This window comes from Typha latifolia, chromosome 7, assembly GCF_019914945.1.
Source record: "Typha latifolia isolate L0001 chromosome 7, TyphaL0001v2, whole genome shotgun sequence".
Lineage (NCBI taxonomy): Eukaryota > Viridiplantae > Streptophyta > Magnoliopsida > Poales > Typhaceae > Typha > Typha latifolia.
The window spans coordinates 10,074,191-10,095,931 of NC_133092.1; the positions used below are offsets into that span (position 1 = coordinate 10,074,191).

General features: G+C 37.0%; 1 protein-coding gene across 2 annotated transcripts in view; it reads left to right on the forward strand.

The window, feature by feature from the left end:
- Positions 1 to 21,741, forward strand: part of LOC140792912 (signal peptide peptidase-like 2) — a 43,636-nt gene that overhangs the window by 3,436 nt on the left and 18,459 nt on the right. The window contains exons 3-10 of one of the 2 annotated variants that reach the window (XM_073144143.1): positions 9,646 to 9,757; positions 10,423 to 10,542; positions 13,027 to 13,151; positions 14,014 to 14,196; positions 14,347 to 14,381; positions 14,464 to 14,620; positions 19,399 to 19,452; positions 19,784 to 19,876. In XM_073144143.1, coding sequence (XP_073000244.1) covers positions 9,646 to 9,757; positions 10,423 to 10,542; positions 13,027 to 13,151; positions 14,014 to 14,196; positions 14,347 to 14,381; positions 14,464 to 14,620; positions 19,399 to 19,452; positions 19,784 to 19,876 — 879 coding nt within the window. The remainder of the gene's footprint in view (positions 1 to 9,645; positions 9,758 to 10,422; positions 10,543 to 13,026; positions 13,152 to 14,013; positions 14,197 to 14,346; positions 14,382 to 14,463; positions 14,621 to 19,398; positions 19,453 to 19,783; positions 19,877 to 21,741) is intronic. The other variant, XM_073144144.1, reaches the window with a different exon arrangement.

Genomic DNA, 21,741 nt, shown 5'->3' on the forward strand with positions numbered 1-21,741 from the left:
AGGAGGATCCAACCCAGAGTAGAAGACCATAGAAATATGGATAGCTTAGAGAGATTCTCATGAAATTCGTAATCTATGTGAAAACTGCAAAACTGATCAAACTAAGAGCAAGGAGTTTGCTTGAGCCCGTAAATGGCTCATCGTAGTCGACAAATATAACTTGAAGGAATAGGGAAACTAGGTGGAGGATCCATGTAATATCTCCTCTTCGAGAAGACAATTAAGAAATGCATTTTTCACATCCATCTGATGTATAGAGGCTATTGGCATAAAAGCATCAACAAGAAGAGAACAGAGATAAGTCATTCGGGCAAGAGTGTCACGACCCGAAATAGGAATCATGACTGGCCATGCATCTCAATATGCTTGAGATACACGATGTCAGAACCAGAAAAAAAAATTTGGGGGTTGAGAGAGGAGGGTGCACGTGCAGCCCCTCCCCTCTCCCTCTCCGGCACGTGACGAGGCGCAGAAAAGGATTTCATCTAATCCGAATCGGATTAGATTTGATCCTCTTCTAATCTATAAATTAAACCCTAATTCTCTCTCTCTCCTCAACCCCCCAGCCTTCTTCTTCTCCTCTTTCGTTTTCTTTCTTTTCTCACCGTCGTAATCGCGATGAGGGTTCAGCCCGTCAGAGCACCGCCAAAGGAAATTGGGACCACCACACTCCTCCCCAGTGAGCCCTCTCTCATCCCTCTAGTTTAATTTAAATTTAAAGAGGTAAATTAGAAATACCTAATTCGTGGAATACGGCTTCGTCGGCAAATCAGGCCGGTAGATGGCTTCGGGTCGCAACCGCATCGTCACCGGAAGCTTTGTGCTCCAAGCCCGGTTCGGTGATGTCTTCTAGGGAGCCCTTGTGGCTCCAATCAACATCGGCCTCGACGTTGGCTGTCGGTGGTGAGTTCTCCACCTCGTGAGGACGACGAAGTAGAGAGAGAGAGAGAGAGGGAGCCGGTCGTGACTCGTCGCCGGCAGAGTCACCGGCGGCCACTCTCTCTGATTTTCTTCCCTTCCTCTCGTCGGATGCAAGAAGGGAGAAAAAAAGGTGGGTTGGGCTCGGGTTTAACCTGAGCCAACACCTTTTTCTTTTAAATTCGTGTTTGGGTTTGGATTTTAGATCCATAGACCCGACCCGAACCAATTAAGACCGCAGCCCAATCCATTTTCTCGGCTGGGCCTTGGCCTAGCCCGATTAGTTTCTTTTGGCTGGGCTTTGCCCCAGTCTGATTAGCTTCATTTTTTGGAATGGGCCGGGCCAGTAGTAGCCCAGCCCAATCCAATGGGTAAATTAAACCCATTTTAGTTCTTTTTAGTTTTTTAAAATTTAAAAATATTAATATTTATTCAAATTAAAAATATTATTATTATTTATTATTTAAGGTGGTGATTTTTAGTACGTGAGCTAGAGATTTGAGATTTCGGTTGTCCTACCTAGACTCAGGTAAATGGGTTCACTCACATTTATTTTATTATATTTCGTACCTTTGTCAGACCATGTAAATTTTCTGTGTGCAAATTATTTATTTCACCCTTACGTGCAAAAATTTAATTGTTACAATTTCTGTGTGCAAATCTATTTATTTCATCCGTATGTGCGAAAATTTAATTGTTATATTTTCTGTGTGCATTTAATTATTATACTCAGTGCATCACCATACTTCTTGCAAATATTGAAATTTATGAAAAGAAAAAAAAAATGAGACTAGTATTGGTACGACTTAGAGAACAGTCCCAGTATAAATCGCTTGTGATTTTCTGTGGTGACTCAAGTCTATCTAGAAGTCCAGGGGAAAGTCCTAAATTAGATCACTACGGTGACTTTCTTAGGTGACTCTGGCGAGATTAGGGAACAGTCCTAGGATGAATGAGAAATTTCCTAGGTGACTTTAACTTCTCTCAACGATTAGTGAAAAAGATAGAGTGTGTTGATCACATAGCGATACCATCTAATGACCCTAACTTGATCAGCTATGAAGAAAAAAGTCCCGAGCGTCATCTCGATGTGACTTTTAGTTGATGTAGATCCACAGGGTTTAGACCCATTGAGCCATATGATAGTATAAATATTGAAAATATGTTAATATGTTGAAACCGTACAAGGTTACAAGTCGTGACTCTCTATTATTATCATTGTTATTATTTAAATAGCATGCCTATTGCATATTGTTATGGATATTGTTGCTTTTAATTTAATTTTATTCAGTATTATTATAATTAGAAATTTATTTGGTTTTCGAGTGGATTCCACTCACTGAGCTATAGTTATTGGCTCATGGATTCTTTATTTTATATTTATTTATCTATCTCAGGTAATAAATAGCAGGGCGACTGAGCAAGATGTACCCGGACTCCACCTCCACTTAGGATTCACCTATTTACTTTTTCGCTCTTTTAGATTTTATGCTTTAGATTAGAAGTTTTATTTATTTCGTTTAGAGATTATAAAACATTAACATTGTTTTATGTTTATTGCAATTAGTTTAAATTTAATAAAGCAGATCTTCATTTTATTTATTTATTTTGCCATCATACACGTAGAAAGTATTAATAAGGCTTTGTGTATCTCAAGCATATTGAGATGCATGGTCGGTTATGATTCCTATTTCGGATCTTGACAATGTTGGTATCAGAGCCTAAAATTTTGTTATCCTAAATCACCCTTAGAGTTATGTGGAGGTCCGGTGGCATAAGTTCAGGTTCGTTATAAATTTTTATTATATTCAGTAAAATTATTCTTATCTCATTTATAAATCTTGAAGGGGCAGTATATATACGCGTCGTCGTCGACGAGGAGCTGCGGCCCAGAGTTTATCTCCTGACAGGAGTAGAGAGCAAGAGCCGGCTCCTGCTCAAGCGCCAGCTCTTGCACCAATTGCTATTTCTAGTTCGGGATTGGAAACTGCTCCTACCCAAGCTCCTACTCCTATCTAGACTCCTACCCCTACCCAGATCCCTACTCCTGCCCTAGTTCCTGCTACTCATACAGTGGTATCAGTGCTACAGACCCTTCTTTAGGCCATTGGAGGATAGTCATCGCAGACTCCGGCTACATCAGAGTCAAGGCCCCTTAGCCTAGATAGGGGTACAGTGTTTGAAAATTTTTTGAAGGCATCTCCACCTGCCTTTAGAGGGACTACTGATCCCATTGAAGCAGAGGCATGGCTGCTGCGAATCGAGAAGATATTGCGAGTATTGGATTGTTCAGAGGATCAAAAAGTTGCTTTGACGACCTATATGTTTGAAGATCGGGCAGAGCATTGGTGGCAGATGATTGAGTGCCAGTATATTGGATGAGAGAAGGAGCTGACTTGGCAAAAAATACATAAATAATAAATAAATGAAGAAGATCTGCTTTATTAAATTTAAACTAATTGTAATAATTATAAAACAATGTCATTGTTTTTGAGTCTCTAAACGAAATAAATTTAACTTCTAGTCTAAAACATAAAATCCAAAAGAGCGGAAAAGTAATAGGTGGATCCTAAGTGGAGGTGGAGTCCGGGTACATCTCGCTCAGTCGCCCCGCTGACTATTACCTAAGATAGATAAAAATAAAAAAAAAGTCCATGAGCTAACAACTATAGCTCAGTGAGTGGAATCCACTCGAAATCCAAATAAATTCTAATATTTATTAATGTTGAATAAAATAAAATTTAGAACTTGATTTAGGACTTTTCCCTGGACTTCCAGATAGACTTGAATCACCACGGAAAATCGCAAGCGATTTATACCGGGACTATTTTCTAAGTTGTATCAATACTAGTCTCATTTTTCTTTTCACTAAAATTTAATATTTGCACAAAGTATAGTGATGCACTGAATATAATGATTAAATGCACACAAAAAATATAACAATTAAAATTTTGCTCGTAAGGATGAAATAAATAAATTTACACACAGAAAATTTATATGGTCTGACAAAGGTACGAAATATAATAAAATAAATATGTGAGTGAACCCACTCACCTAAGTCTAGGCAAGACAACTGAATCTCAAATTCCTAGCTCACGTGCTAAAAATCACTTCCTTAATAATAAATAACAATAACATTTTTAAATAATAATAAAATAATATTAAAAATTTTTTCTACAATTTAAATTAAAAATTAATAATTTGGGCCAAAATAAGCCCAAATCAGTTGGGTTGGGCTGTAGTGACCCGCAACCCACCCAACTAACACTTAAATAGATTGGGCCCAAGGCCCAATCTAATTAATTAATGGAATCGGGTCGGGTTCCTTGGATTCGGATCCAACCCGACCCGAATCCAAGAACATAAAGGGAGAAGGCCAGACTCGGGTTGCCCGAGTTTGCCTTCTCCAAACTAAAAGAAATGAATAGTGAGAGAGAAAGAGAGAGAGACGGCAGCGGTCGCTAGCCACACCCTAAGTCCCCCTCCCCACAAACGCGCCACAGCAACCACACAAGGTGGAGGAGAAGTTGCCGACGACGATGGCCACACTCCAACTCATAGTCGACGGTGATTAGAGCCACGAGGGCTCTCCTAGAAGGCAACCATGGCACAAGGCCAACGACTTGAAGCTCTTGAGCACGAGCAGCAGCAGTCCGAAGCCGCCGGCCGGCTGAGTAGCCGGCGAAGCTGAAATTCCAAAACTTAGGTACTTTCATTTTACCTTATTAAACTTAAATTAAATTTGAGGGGTGAGAGAGGGCTTACCAAGGAGTCACGTGGTGGTCTCCGTTGGCTCTGGTGGCGCTCCGACAGGCCGATTTCACAGTGTGACTCTGATAGTGAAAAAGAAGAAAGCGAAAAAGTAGAGGAAGAAGAGAGGAGGGGGCTGAGGTGGTTAAGCAGAGAGAGAGGATTAGGGTTTAATTTATAAATTAAAAGAAAATCAAATCTAATCTGATTCGGATTAGATGAGATTTTCTTTGCCCCTTATCGCGTGCCGGAGAGGGAGAAGAGAGGGGGTTGCACGTGCAGAGCACGTGCACCCTCCTCTCTCAACCTTTTTTTTTTGGTTCTTACAAAGAGAAGAAAATGTCTCCTCGTAGTCTATCTTGTATTCCTGAGTAAAGCTTCGAGCAATCGGATGAGTATTATATGTTGCAACAGATCCATTAGGTTCATAATTGACTTTGAAAATTTATTTGTAGCTGATAGGCACAATGTTTGGTGGGTGAGGAACAACGCCACAAGTATGCATCTGCTGAAGGGCTTGAAGCTCATTTATAATAGCTCACTACCACTCTGGAACCTAGACAACCACAAGATAGGACCTGAGCTTAGAAATTGTGTGAATGACTTTAAGAAAGATGTGAAACTGAGGAAAATATGTAAGGAAAAAGAAAGCCATATAGTTGGGAGGGCGATGCTCACGCTTTGGATAGCAACGAGCCGGTGTAGAAGCCGTCACAATAAAGGATGAGATGATTAAAGGGACACTACTAAAAGAGGACGGCTCAGCTATAGGAAGGGGACACAACTTACGAGTGTAGAATTATGGCAAGGTCGTCATGGAAAGCGGTACTCCTCTGGAAGGACTAAAGACTCATCGAGAGAGTACATTCAAGGGCTAGAAGGGACTGATAGTAAAAGAGTATCCATGGGTAGAGGAATGTTAAGCATGTGGTGAGTAGATAGATGGTAGGGCTAAACTAGAGACATCTGAGGTGACGGAAGATAGGATACAGGTAAAGTGATATAGAAACGATAAGTGCGATGGAGCTAAGATATCAAAGGTAAAGAAGGGTATCTCTTCTAGAAAAGTGGCATTGCGTGAGACCCTAATATGATGAGCAAAATTGTTATAACAATGGTAGCCTTTATGCTCAAGACTATATCGTAAAAAAACATATTTATCTTCTTGAGGGGACAACTTGTTATTTCTCTTAAAGAAAGAAGAACAAAATAAATACTCCCAAGAACATGACTATAAGATGTTGAAGTACCATAGAGATGCTCATATAGGATGGCACTAGCGAGAGTGGATGATAGAGTTCGATTAATAAGATAGAGAACAATAAGAATGGCTTCAGCCTAATAAGATAGAGGAATAGAAGATAAATAAAACAAAATTAAGAGGAAAGATACCCATAAGCACCATTAGATTAGAAGATCTTAAAAGATTGATCGAATTGAGTACGAACCATAGAAGAGAAATCATGATAGATGTAACACAATAAAGTGTTGCCCTATTTATACAAAGCCACCAGATATCTATAAATAAATGAATAAGATATAACTCTAATAATAGCTATCCTTACAAAGGACCTCCATCTTGTTTTTTAATAAGGGATGAATAAGATACTCTAAACTATGGATGGCCGTACTGGCATGTGGCATGAGGGGTGCCGCACGGCACCCCTTCTAATAGCTTCGGCGCTCGCTATCGATCTCGTCGTTGAGCTACTTGTAGCCGCTCACCGATCGCCACTCACCTTCGTCGTCGCCGTCACTTCGTTGGGTGCCCTAGCCCTCGCCGATCATCGCTCACCTCTCTCTCTCTCTCTCTCTCTCCTCTCTGGGGCTAGGGCACCCGACGAAGCGATGGTGACGGCGAACGCAAGCGGCGAGCAGCGAGCGATGGCGACGGCGACTACGAAGGTGCCGGCCGGTGGTCGGCACGGTTCATGCCTGTGGCACGATCTGTACCTGTGGCACGGCCATTGTTGGTTTAAACAATCTTAAATTCCTAGTTACAGTTGGTCAAAATTGATCTTACCCATATAAGTACCAATAAAAGTAAAACCTAACAAAATACTAACTTATTGACCCAAAAAAGTGTTAAATTGAGCTAAAATAGACCCAAATACAAAAGTTACGAAAATACATAAAATTAGGTTAAGTAAATGATGAAAATTAGAAAATAGCACAATTAAACTCAATCCTAACTAGACTTGACTCAATAAAGATACCCAAAGATTAGAAAGCAAATCCTCAAATACGAAATATGTCTTTAGTCTTTATTCTCCTGCATCACAAGACATTTTGAGGCTTTGAGTGCACATATCCACTATTACTTACTGGAACTTAGGAGCATGAATACTCTATGCTTTTCTATATTGCTCATCTCACAATCCACTAGCTGGATGCAATTTTTTTCCTTAAACTTTTGTAGGTGCAGAAAGTGATTTTAATTTTCCTTATCTTTTTTAACCTTTCTATTAGTCAGGTTTTACTGATTTGATAGGTGTTTGTTATGTCCAATTGTTGGAACGGCCAATTTGTTAGAGCAAAATGAAGGTGAGCTTGGTTGAAGAACTTTTATTATACTAAAGAAGATGTATAATCCTCGAAGCTCTTGAGCTTGATTATTTTAAGATGCCCAAAGTTGAACAGTAAGCCAATAGTGTGACTGATTTTTGGCAATGTCCTTTTCACATGTCTCACTGCTACAACAAGTACTGTATATGAGCGGCAACCTCTGATGAGCATGCCCATTGGGCAATTAGATATTTGGGTGAAGCATATCCATTTAGCTTGGGCTCTTTAGATATTTAAGTCATGTCTGCTGATTAATCTTTTTCTGGCATCCTATTATACATTGTTGACTGGTCTCCTTAAACTATGTCATCAAACCCGAAGGCATCTTATCTATATGCCTTTTGCATTTTCAAGTCATTTTGACATTCAACTTATCGCCATCTCTTTCTGCAATTCTCTTGTGGATGATTATTGTTTTTCATAGTAAGATATTGTTAAGTGATTTTAAGTGAGATACCACTAGTGTTTCTCAGCCTTGGTCCTTTCCTTATCTGCATGGCATACCTTAGTCAGCTTTATTAGACAGTTTTTTCTCTACTAAATTCATGCTTTTATATCTCAATCTCTTTCTATCTTTTATCCTTAACTCAAATCGTCCAAAAATTTATGAGACTATGAAGTAAGGAACATGTATAACTTTACCAATGTAAGGTAGGCATAACTCATTAGTTGTCCTTGTTAATACTTCAGATCCCTAACTGCTGTCTTTTCTTTTAGTGAGTTACACTAGACTAGTAGGATCAGTGTTTTTAATGGTAGCCAAGGTGGCGCCTTGGTGGGGTGGCGCCTTCGCGGGGTGGTGAGCCAACTACCTCGCATTCCACCTTGGCGGCCTATAAATGGCTAGCGGGCCACCATTTGTCTTTTGGCAGGCCGTCTTATCATTTGGCGGCTCGCGTAGCCTGCTTAGCCGTTATAGCAGGTTGGGTAATACGGTAAGGGGTTGGGGTATATAATGGATAGTGAGTTAGCGAGTAACTAAATAAAAAAGAAATCTTACTCTGCCCTAACCCAATCGAGCTCTCTTCCTCCCTCCCTCCCTCCCTCCTCTCTTGATCGATGGCAGCAAGCTGTATTGGTAGCGGCAATGGGAGTGGCGAGGGCAAGCATCGGCGGCGGTAACGATGACGAACTCGAACAACACCACTCAGAGAAGAATAATATGAAGCACCACATCTGCTCGTGGGCTAGGGAAGCGGAAGGGGAAGGGGAAGAGGAAAGGAAAGGAGAAGTGATTTAGGCGAAGAGGATGGCAGCTGGTTTAGGAGAAAGGTGATGTAGATTGTAGAGTGATTGATGCAAAGTGATTAATGACAGTTGGCCTAAGCACTAGCTTTGTCCTAGTGCATCTATTTTTAGGAGAAAGTTTCTCTATATATCATATCATATCTAATTATTTTTAATTATTTTTAAATAAAAAATGCTAAACCACCTTGTCACCTGCCTTCCGTCTTGGCGCTAGGCGGTGGGGTGATTGCCCGCCATCCGCAGCTGCTTTTCAAAACATTGAGTAGAATATTCAAGATGAATCCCTCTAAACATTTTTGCCCAATTCTCAACAATTGCTCCAATACCATGGGATTTTTATATCTTTTCCCATGAATGCTCATCATTTATTCATTTATCAACTGCATGATGGTTTATTATTTTAACCAGTCCTAAACTAATTGTCAAATAGAGACCTGAGTGATTCAAAGTGAGCTTTTGATTCCATCATGCTTTCATATCTAGCTACAGTGACAGCCTATACAGGTTTAGATGAGTAAAAGGACCAAGATCTTGCTGCAATGACTTATGCAATATGTATCTTTAAAAGGTATAAAGTACGTAGATAATAGGAAATTTCAAACATTTATCCAAACAAAAGCACCTAAATAACACGGACAAATATAGAAGTTTTGGTTCACTTATTGAGCTAGTCTCACTTTATTGTCATTTGATGAAATGATGAGCTGCATTGGTAAAAATATATTGGCCTCTCATTAGTCAAGCTAATGAGCTTTCTCCATTAAATAAGAGGAACTTATCCATTGATGGACTAACTCATAACACAACTAGGAAAGAAGATGACAAATGCCTAGCTACAAGGATGCAGTGGAACCACTTTCACATGTTACCATGGTAGATATTTTTCTTTTCAGGATCATTGTAAGAACCTTACTATATGAGCTACTCAATCTTTTACAACGTATATGATTAAGTCATAAATATTTTCTTGCAACATGTAATTTTGCACTTGCTTGATGAAAATAATGGTAACAGGTACTTTTAATCATTACATTGTTTAGTGCCAGTCATTTCTCGTAGCATATATGTACCAACCAAAAACAAATATTTGAGTAATAACAGACCAAGACTGTTCTCATTTTTTGTTTATATTCTTTGTCGTAAAGTAAGCTGCATTTTTGGCAGCTATCGATTCTATTGTTACTGGCTGAGCGTGGAGATTGCACGTACATTGATAAAGCAAAATTTGCACAGTCAAGATCTGCTGCAAGCTTACTGTTGATAAATGATGAAGAAGGTTTACTCCCTTTCTCCTTTCTGCTTGACTTGATGCTCTTCTTTGATACTATGCATCATGGATGGCCGTGCCGGTAGAGGCATGACACTTGGCATGGGGTGTACTAGTGGGACACCCTTGTGCCTAGCTGTGCCGATTTGTGCCGGTTTGGGCATGGCTTTGTGCTGGTCATGTGCCAATGTAGAGATTTTTTTAAATTTTTTTTATTTCCATCAATCTTTATCAAATCAACTTTACTCATTTTCTTAACAAACATGATATAACATGTGTAACCAATTTTTTTAATATTTTTTTATTTCTGTCAGTCATCATCAATTAACTTTTGTCATTTGTCATTTTTTAATTTCTATAATCATCATTTAACAAACATAGAATGTTCAATTATATTATGAAGTATTTAATCATATTATGGAGTGTTTAATTATTAATATTAATTTTAATGAATGTATTCAATTATATTATGTGTTGAATAATATTTATATTCAACTGTTATTTTATCTTTAATAAAATATGTTATTTACAGAAATAATCTAAAGATAAAACATTGTGGCGTGCCGCTTGGCACGCCCTGTGCCAACCGGCACGTGCCACCAGCACGGCCATCGTTATATGCATATAATCTACGATAGTTCATGTTGTATAACTTGATATATTTTGGTTCCTAGAACTTTCCAAGATGGTTTGCATGCAAAATGATTCAGCAGTTAGTATCAAGATTCCTGTTGTTATGATGCCAACTTTAGAAGGTGAGAAGATTAAGAAATCCTTGGAAATAGGGGGAAGAGGTAAACTTTTATGGTTTTTCTACTCTACTTATTTGTTGCTTTTAGTATATTAACTTTCCTATAATACCATATGGATTTTTATATGTGAATCATGTGCCCTTATGTTTCATCTTTACAGTAATCTCTCTACTGCTTTTCTTAGGCTATAATATTCTAACTTACTGCTGATTGCCAACACAGAAGTTTATGCAGATTCAACCAGTTTTTCCTTGAATTCTATTATTTTACTCTTACTACATCATACAAGAGCAACCAAGCCCTTAGTCCCAGCAATTTAGTGTTGGTTAAAAGGGTGTTCTAGTGCATGAGGCCCCAATTAACACGGGCTCTAGAGATGGATGGGGTACGCAGGTTTACCCTCATTTCTTGAGAGGTCGTTTCCATGACTTGAACTCATGACCTCTTGAATGCAAAGGGCAATCCTCACTGTCACACAAAACATCTTCCTTCTTAGAGAAAAATGTGGTTGGAACTTACCGAATGTTTACTTCAGGTTAAAGTGGTTTGGCACATTATTCAGTGTTCTACTTCAGTTTACTAGGTACAATTTTGTTCTCTTTCTTTCTCAGTATGCATCAAGATTCTTAGCTGCATGTTTCCTGCTCAGTTGGAGTCACTGAATTCTCTCTAGAGAATGGATGGCTTCTTTTAATGTGATAATTAAGGATTGCCCCATGCTGCTTGGTGGGAGGGTTTATGATTAAAATATACTCTGGATATTTCTCCTAGTTCTGTTTTCAGTTGCACAGGAGGGTATTTTGCGTGATGTCCTGATAGGTTACGGAACAATTCCTTTAAGATTTAGATTTATTGTAGGAAGCAGTCCGCGCAACCGAGGAAAAATATTCACCAAATATTCTCCTATAGTCAGAAAATTATAAAACCAAGTGGAATCGATCCATAACTCCCTGATCTACGTTTTTGGTATTTATGCCCTTCACAGATTCGAACTCCAACTGGGATGAAAATATGATATAGTGCGGATGATGGTGGTGGTGACGGGTGAAGTGGAAGTTAGGGTTATGGATGATAATGGAGATGAGGGTGGATTGTCGATGTAGTTTAAGTGATAAAGACGAAGAGGAAGAAGTGGTCGAGATCCCAAGAAAGAGGGAGGACTCGACAGACGAGGGAGATTAGAAGTTAGGAGAGACCTTATCAATGATAGAGGTGGTAGGCTAGTGAAGAGGGAGGAGGGAGATTAGGATAGAGAGAAGATAGAGAGGCAAAAAACCAATATTCCAATAGCATTATGATTTTAGCTGCCATTCACACCTTTATAGAGGCTAGCCAACAAGCCAAAATAACAATTATTAACCCTAATTCTACTGGACTCCCGCCGATCGCGTTCGAACGCGCCCGATCGCGTTCGAACACACAAAAGACGTTCTCTGTCGATTCGAACGCGCATTTTGCATTCTCTATTTTTGCGAACTTGGTGCAGGCGTTCGCAAAGCCATTCAAACGCAACCTACAGAAAATTTATTTTAAGAAAAATAATTAACTAATGCAATAAGAAAAGACTCTAACTAAGTATATCATGTCCACCAATTTTCTTCATAAGTTTGGCTTCGCTGATAAAGAATTTACTCGATGGAGAACTTTTTTCCTCATTTGTTTTTCGTTCCACATGCAAACTCTTGATTCTTTTAAAAGATCTTTTATCTACCGGCTCAAGGCAGTATTTCATTGTTTTTTCAAAAAAAAAAAATTATGACCATTCATCCTTTGTATATGATTACCAGGTAAACTGAAAAGATTCCTCAATAGATAAAAAGGAAAGCGACACCTTTCACAATTGTACCGACGTTATTGCTATGCTGCAAAATGATGAGCTCACTCATGAGGCTTGCTACATCAATTAATTAGTATCAGCGTCTCAGGAAGAAAATGCAATACTAAGCTTGATCTCTTATAAATTTCTTGAATAATCAATATTTCAAAACCAGTGTCCTATATAATTTCAGAAAGCAAGAAATTATGATATATCTCATTTCCTTCCGTATAGTATGTATCTGCGACATGCACATAATAGCTTCCTTAGGCTAAGTAGTCTTTATATATTTCTTGAATAACCAATATTTCAGCCAGTGTCCTTTATAATTTCTAAGTAAGAAACTGATAAGAACATCTTGTTGTATGATTATATCCCATTTCCTTCCTTATAGTATGTATCTGCAACATGCACATAATAGCTTCATTAGGCTAAGTAGTCCTTATTCTCTTGAACCTTATAATGTCAACTTCTTAATTCTTATAAGTTCTAACTCAGAAACTGAACATAGTTGCTGTTAAGATAATTCCCAATGTGTGCTGAATTACGTCTTTAAGTGCAGAATTGTTGAGAGCATGACTTTCTAGACATTGACTTTGTTTGTTGTTTAAGTTCGTTCGTAGTTTCTATCTTTCAGTACATCTATTTGCTTTGTGTAATATTCTTAATTTCTTATAATTTTTATTTTTCACAATGCTCTTTTGCTGCAGTTGATATTCTTTTATTTTCTCCAAATGAGAAAGATGTGGACTTCTCTGTAGCCTTTTTATGGTTAATGGCTGTTGGAACTATTGTTTGTGCCTCTCTTTGGGATGAATACATTTCATCTGAGAAGGTATTCGACTACAAGTGTCAAAAGAAATTGATTTAGATTTTTCTCTCTTGGGTTTTTTCAGTTGATAATCCATTAAATGTTCCTGAAACATAATTTGCAAGTTGTATGTTGTAACATTTCTCACTAACTATTCTAAAAGCTTAAATTGTTAGACAATTATAGTTTTATCCTTTTATACTCCAACATGGTAATATAATATTGAACACATTATGAGTCCCTATGTATTTGAGTCATTATGTGTAGATATGTTGAAACCCTATCTCTAGTGCTAGACCTCTACTTGTTATGTATCTTTGCTAGTTCTCACCACCATATTCCTTGTAGACTTTATCTCTTACAAGAACTTCACTTCTACATGCAACTAATTACATGGGGCTCTGTCTAATTATTAAAATGCCCCGGATTCATTGTTTCTGAACCTGTTCTCCCACCATTACCACATTACATAGTTTGTGATATCTACAACTTAAGTAGGGCCTTCTACGACTATTTGTGAAAATATGTTACTCTTCTTACTTCTTAGTTTTATTAAAGATCATCTAAAAGCGAGAAACTGAATGAAGAGGTACTAGAAAGCTCTATCAAGTAAGGGGTAATAGTTATATGATATTAAAATTCTGTCAGATAGTTGATGATGTTACTTTAACAAGTGTTAGTCGATTAGTAAACTTGATGGCCATACCAAAATTATTTCATAGTCATCCATTAAAATTTTTTCATTCTTCAGTTTATCCAATGTGTGGTAATTTGCATATTCATGAAGTGATCATCCAAAGAAAAGCATAGCTACATTCCTTTTCTCTTATACAAGTCTCATTAAGGTGACATGCATCTAAACTTTGCCTTTAATCTCCATGAACAGGATCAACCTAATGCTGAACTGAATGACAAAGGAGATTCTGAGAACGAAATTGTAGAAATGAAAGCAAAGGGTGCTATAGTCTTTGTTATAGCAGCATCTGCTTTTCTGATAATTCTATACTTTTTCATGTCATCTTGGCTTGTTTGGCTTCTGATTGTGTTGTTTTGCCTCGCTGGAGCTGAGGTACAAAAGTCAGTATGAATTTTCATGAAATTATCTAGTTCAGTTGATAATTTGTTATATAATCATCTTTAACAAATCAGGCTAGATTGGACATTTAGTATTCTAATAGACCTTTATGTATGATGCTTTTTACCTTTGCACTGTTTTCAGGGAATGCGCTTTTGTACAGTAACTCTTACTTCAAGGTGTGGTCCTACAGACTTATTTCTGTAACATTTTAATCTGGTGTCATCTCCTTGCTGCATTTAAGGCTTATTTTCTGAACAGAATCTTCAGAGGCTGTGGTCAGATTAGAGTAAATCTTCCTTTTCTCGGGGAAGTACTGGTTCTGTCTATGTTTGTTTTTCCACTCTGCTTGGCATTCTCCATAAGTTGGGCTGCAAATCAGAAATCTTCTTTTGCCTGGATTGGCCAAGACATTCTTGTAAGTTGTAAGATATCAAATACATACTGAAGTTTTCTCTTGCCACATCTGTATTTGTTTTTATTTTTCTAAATATTTGTAGAGTTTAGTCTTTGGCTTGACAAATAGTGTAAATCGACAAGGATGGTCGTGCCAGTCGGCACGCGCCGATCGGCCGGCACTTGCCGTGCCAGTGGCACACCCCCGTGCCGACCGGCACGTGTGCCGTGCCGAGTCGTGCCGGTCCGGCATGACCACGTGCCATCCGGCACGGCCTCGTGCTGGTCATGTGCCAGCGTAGAGACATTTTTTTTAAAATTTTTCTATTTCCATCAATCTTTATCAAATCAACTTTACTTATTTTCTTAACAAACATGATATGACATGTGAAACCAATTTTTTTTAACTTTTTCTTATTTCTATCAATTAACTTTTGTCATTTGTCATTTTTGAAATGACAACTTATTTGTCATTTTTTAAAATTGGAATGACAACTCATTTGCTAGACCTAGACAACCACAAAACTGAATTTATCAGAGAGAAGAAAAAAAATGAGACCATCTCAAGCTCAATATGATTATAGTCAGATGAGGGAAGGACTTGAGTCTATAGATTAGCAGGACATCAAGAGAGGTGTGCACACAGGATGATATGAGTTCATCATCATTACCATCATATCAATCACACCTACCAGAGCCGCAACACCCTTATTATACTCCATATCTACAATCTGTATATACTTATGGTGTGTCTATGCCTGTGTCAGTGCTGGTCGTTCCCGTGCATATTCAATATTCATATTATATCATCGAAGAATTATAAAATTCTTATTTGTATGAAGACTATGTGAGATGTTATAACGAGCAATATTATCAGTGGATGAGTTTTGAAGAATATCGATAGTATTTAACGCAACATTCCGGTGTTATTTTTGTGCCAGCAAATGAAGTCTTTGATCCTCCTCGTCATTCTACGTTCGACTAGATATTAGTTTTAATTATTGAACTATTATTAATTATATATTGAATGATCAATTAATATTGAATGTTATTATGTGTTCAATTATATTATGGAGTATTCAATCATATTATGGAGTATTTAATCATTAATATTAATTTTAATGAGTGTATTCAATCATATTACAAAAATAATCTAAAGATAAAATATTGTAATGTAGATTTTAAATTTTAATAAATATATTTAGACAAAAAATCAAATATTGACATACCAAAGACAAAAAAATATCTCTAAATATCATAAAAAATTTATTAAAAACATTATAAATGTGTGCCATTGTCCCGGAGGGCTGCCGCTCGGCACGTGCCACTGGCACGGCCATCACTGTATATAGGTATCTAAGTATTTGAAAGGAACCAAACCTTTTCTCCTTAGTGCAAGTAGCACCTTTTTGTTATGTTATGAGCAATTGCTGCAAACTTCCAATAGCTGCAACTGACATTATATGTCTTAGGTACTAAATTTAGCAACCAGGATAAGAGAGGTAGAAAATATTTATGTAAACAAAGAAAAACTATTGCAATGCGTTACTCTTTGATTCAGAGTCCAATACAAATGATCTGCTAATTAAAAGTTAGGTCGGATCACCTTACAAAACTTTGGCATTTTGCTTAACCAATATTGAAATAGAGGGGCAGTTGGATTTTTCGGTGTGTCAAGTGTTGCTTAGTAGTTGTTTTGTGTACTATCAATATATCATGTAGAATTTTAGAGTAAATCAATATGCTCTACAGATGCAAAGTAGGTCTTAGGTAGCATCTCTTTTTCTTGCTTTCATGTATTTTCTGAACTATTTATGGGCAGGAAGTGTATGGCAATCTAGGTTAGTATAAATGCTGAAGTTCCTTTAGCTATAAATTTGAATCTTTTTTGATTAAATATGCTTGTTTGATTAGGTAAGTCAATGTTCTGAACCAAGTCATATTTATCCAAAGAGTCCTAATACAGTAATAGTTTGATATAAGAAGAGTTTAGGATTACCTCTTTTGGTGTATTATACATGATGTAGTCAGATTTGATTAGATAAAAATTTTGTGATATACATTGAGAACCTTCTTAATACTTTTCAGTTTTCAAAAGTGTAGGTGCTATAATAAAATAAATTACCATTTTTCTCATTCAATTATTTGGTAAATCTTTTATACCATCTGTTTAAATTTCATTTCCTATATTTTTCATATTTAAGTTTGTATTGTCAGATCAATATGGAATTTGAAGAGAACCTGTTGTGTAAGTATAAGTATAAAAGAATGAAAGCATGAAACTACCATCCTTTGTTCACCTTAGCTTTTAGAGTTGTTAATCTATATACATGTATTGTCTGCAGGTTGTGTCTGGGGAATATCATATAACTTGTATCTTTGATATATTTGAGTACTATTGCTGGTTATTCCATTTGTAACATGGTATTAGATCTCTAGGCTTCTTTCCAATTGATTATATTTTTTCTAATTTTCTATCAATCATATTCCTTGGCTTGCCATTGCACTAGAAGCCGTTGTTAGGAACAAATCTCACGCAAGTGAATTGTGAGAAACCCTCAATCACAAGGACCAAGATTCAAAAAGTTGGAATTAGAATTGGGATTAGCCTCCCAAAAAAATGATACGTATCGATCGTATCAGCCAAATCGGTCGTAACGGCCGCTCGGATTGGATTGGGCTATTTCTAATTACATTAAATTCTAAATATTATTTAAAATTACATGAAAGTTTTTAAAATATAATAAGAATGAGAAAATAATAATTACTCATATATGAAACCTAAAAACTAAAAAAAATGTTAACTTACTTAAAATTGCTACAATGAAGGAGAGAGAGAGAGAGAGTGGAAAAAATGAAAAGAAAAGAAAGAAAGAAAAGACTACCATAGTAAAGGAGAGAGAAGAAAAAAACTGTAGTGAAGATATAAGAGAAGAGAGAGAAAGAAATAAAATAAAAAAATCACATAGCCAAGGTTGTTTGAGTTTGATCTGCATTAGTGGAGTTTGCCAGAGTTGGATTTCTGCCAAGGATTCTAGTTTCGGTCGATCCCGAGGGATCGGCCAAAACGGTAGGCCGAAACCAGCCGGGATCGGCTGGTTTCGGCCTGCAGCAGCAGCAGACAGTTGCTGCTGCTGTAGGGTGCTGCAGCAGATAGCTGCCTGCTGCAGGCAGCTGTCAGCAGCTGTCACACAGAGAGAGAGAGAGAGATTAAAAAAAAAGAGGGTAAGAGAGAGAAAAAAATGAAGAGAGAGTGAGGGAGAGGGAAAGATTAAAAAAAAAGAGAGTGAGAAAGAGAGAGAGAGAGAGAGAGAGAAAGATAGGAAAAAAAGTATGGGAGAGAATGAATATTTTAGACTAACAGTTAGAGGAATAGGAAAGAAGAGAGGGTGGAAGAGAGATTTTTTATTTTTTAGGCTTTATATGTAAGTAATTATTATTTCTTATTTTCTTATAATTTTTTCTAAATTTTTAGAAATTTCTCAATATTTTTAATAATATTTAGAATTTTATTTAATTAAAATAGTCCGATCTGATACGGGCGGCCGATACGGTCGATACATATCGTTTTTCTGGACGGCCGATCTCGATCCCGATACCGATTTTTAGAACCTTGATTTCTGCATGGAAGAAGCAATAACTATGGTAGGGAGAGAGAGAAATAGTGAAAGAGAGAAAGAGAAAAAGAAAGAGAAAGAAAGAGAGAAAGAATGAAAGAAGATCGACTAGAATCGGCTGATTCAGATTGAGATCGGCCAATTTCACCCGATCCCAATCAATTGATTGGGCTCGGGTGTGGATTGGCAGATCCTTCGAACCATGATAAGGACTCGCCTATGAGTTGCAATGAGACCCATTCAAGTCCTTGCATGAGAAATCCCATATGGATGGAAGTTGTCCCCTTGTGTGCGGCCTACAGCAATTTCAAATTCTAATGGACTAAAAATTCCTCCCACATGCACATACTTCCATGAGATTGCTCACACTGGGAAAGAAATACTTGTGTCTCAACAAAAGTATGCTTCCAATGTAGTTAGCTGAGCAACTAGATCTAATGTTGGCTCTTCCAAAGACAGTCTTTCAACCGTATAATAACTATAAAAAATGTCCTACTTTTTTTTTATCTTACATTCCTGATTTCTGTACTTATTTTCTTCCTTATAGCATACCCTTTACCATACATACAAGTGCCTTGTCACAATGGATAACTTCCTACGTCATTTTATTCTGACAGCATGTCTCCTTCAGATCGTTTATAATAATTTTCTTCTCCATCCTTCATATTTTTGGCACGTAAATTGAAAATTATCACTTTTCATGTGGATGATATCAAACGACTGATTTTCACTGCCCAACACACTGAACAGTGAACACATCTAAATTTTGTTGCTATTATATCTTTTACTCTGAGCTGTCAAGCTGTCACATTACAGTGCGGAAGTACTTTCATCAAGTTTTGTCTCTTCTTTTGTTCTTGAAAATATTTCAAGCATCAGTATCATCATCAATTAAGAGGTTGAACTAAAGTCTTTGTTGTTGTTGTTGCTGCATCTTTTCATCAATTAAGATTGTATCACTGCAAACTTCTTTATTAATATTTTCACTAATCTTTTATGCAATATTCGTGTAGTGCAAGCCTTGCCAATTGAACTTCTTGTACTGCATATTTAGTCTCATTGGAATCCATTTAGTTCCATGTTACATGCTGTCTGACAGCTTACTATTTATTGTATTAGCTTATTTTTATATATTACAGTTCATTACGTCCCTTTTAATTGGATCTTTCTCTGATGCATCCAGGACATCTGTTTGATAATACAAGTGTTACAGCTGGCTCAGTTGCCAAATGTAAAGGTGATCTTTGTAACATTATCATGTAATCATTTTTTTGCTATAATTGATAATGCTCTAACTAATCCTTATTATATATTTTCAATATTTTATACTTGTGGACTAACTTGTTACCTAACATTGGAAAGAGTTGAGGCTATCTAGGCAAATTCCAGCAAATATTTTCTCCATTTAATTTACAGTCCAATTGGATGGGTCCTACTTAAAATGAGTAGAGCTCCTTTTCCTATAAAGGACTGCTAAACGTATTTGATAATTTGTCACTTCTCCAACAACATAATTTTGTAGATAATTGTTTGTTTATTGTTCTTTAACTTGTTGCACTGCTTTTCAGGTTGCATCGGCACTTCTTGTGTGTGCATTTTTCTATGATATATTCTGGGTTTTCCTGTCCCCACTTATTTTCCATGAGAGTGTCATGATTGCAGTAAGTCTATTTTTTCTGGTTTTAACATTTCAGCCACTGTCTTCTCAAGATGTGATATTTATGTCATTGATAGTGTTATTCTTGCAACTATTCAGTTAGAACAGTCAGTTTGTTGTTCAATTATTTCACCATAGCATTAAATTACTAGTTGTTTCATTGTTGGACTACCTCTTTGCTTCTGTTGAGTTATTTCACCAGAACATCAAATTAGTAGTTGTTTTCCAGTCGGATTGCATTTGGATTCTTGTCATAAACCTTTTCAGCCTTTTTTCTTTAAATGATAAAATGGATATTAGAATTTTGAAGTAGCTTCAGTTTTCCTTCTTTTTTTTACCACTTGTCCTAGTATTTATTGCATACATTAAATTATTGAGACAAGTGTTTGGGTCCCAATTATAATTTATTAAAGGAAGATTTATGAGAGAGAAGATCAGGACATTATATAGAGAGACTAGAGGAGACCTTGAAGGCAACGATGGCTGTGCCACAGACACGGACCATGCCGACTACTGGCTAGCACAACCCGGCACGGCACGTGCTGTGGCACTTGCCGGCTGTGCTATAAGAGGAGAGAAGAAAAGTAATACTCACCTTCGCCTTCGCCATTGCCGTTGCCGTCGCTGATTGCTGCTCGCCGCTTGTCGCTCGCCTTCGCCGTCGCCGATCACCGTCGCCCGAGTGCGTCGGGTGCCCTAGCCCAAGAGAGGAGGAGGAGAGATCGAGAGAGAGTTGACCGGCACGCCCTTGGGCTAGGGCACCTAATACGCTCGGGCGACGGCGATCGGCAACAAGTAGCTCGACGACGAGGTCAACGGCGAGTGACGGAACTATTAGGAGGGGTACTGTGCAGCAACCGTCGTGCCATGTGCCGGTACGCGGCCAGCACAACCATCCATGCTCGAAAGAGACAAGAGGAGGAAAGAAAATCTTCCCCTGGCGCCATATCTCAAAAAGATAGATACAAAGGTTGAAAGGGGTTTTAGCCCAGTTCTTGACGAAATTGCTGTAGCAGTAAAATAATATCTCCAAAGTAGCATTCTGTTCAAACTATTTCTCAAACTAGTACTACAATAAAATCATTGTCTCAGACAACAATTCTTTAGTAAATTAATCAATTTTATAATAGGCTAAAAATAAAGAAAAAGTTTAGATTATCATAATTTTGCGTTGGATTTTCTATTTTGGTCAAAAAATATGTCGTTGTGAAGATATGAAATTTTTTTATAAGATGGAATAATGTAATAATTCCCCTAAACCAACTGTGCTTAGAATTGCAAAATAAAGAACATAGCTCCTCCAAATTTTAATTTCACATTTATATATTAGTTTATGTCATGACCTAAAATTAGAATCATGATCGGCCATGTACCTCAATGCACTTGAGATACACAAAGTCTTAACTAATATTTTTTTAAGTTCCAAAGTATTAAGAATTTAATTATGAAAAAAAACACTAATGTTATCGATAATGTGTCACTAATCAAACTAAAATAATAGATAGTTTAGAATAAAATGTCTAATACAATCGATAGACAAAATAGTAAAATTCTAAGTGGAGGTGAGGTCCCGGTGCATCTCGCTTAGTCACCACCTGGATCAGTATTTAAAATATTAGAAGAAAAAATTCATGATCCAACAAATATAGCTCATTGAGTGAAATCCACTCAAAAGCCAAATAAATCCGAATTCATAATATAAATTTAAATAAATATAAGTACAATAATATAAAATGAGAATCTTAATAAGCTTGCTTATGATAACAATTATAAATTTATAATAATAGGACAAGTAATAATAGAGTAAATCATATCTCATAACATGATTCTTGTCCATATGTTAAACTTTTTTTCAATATTAATAATAAT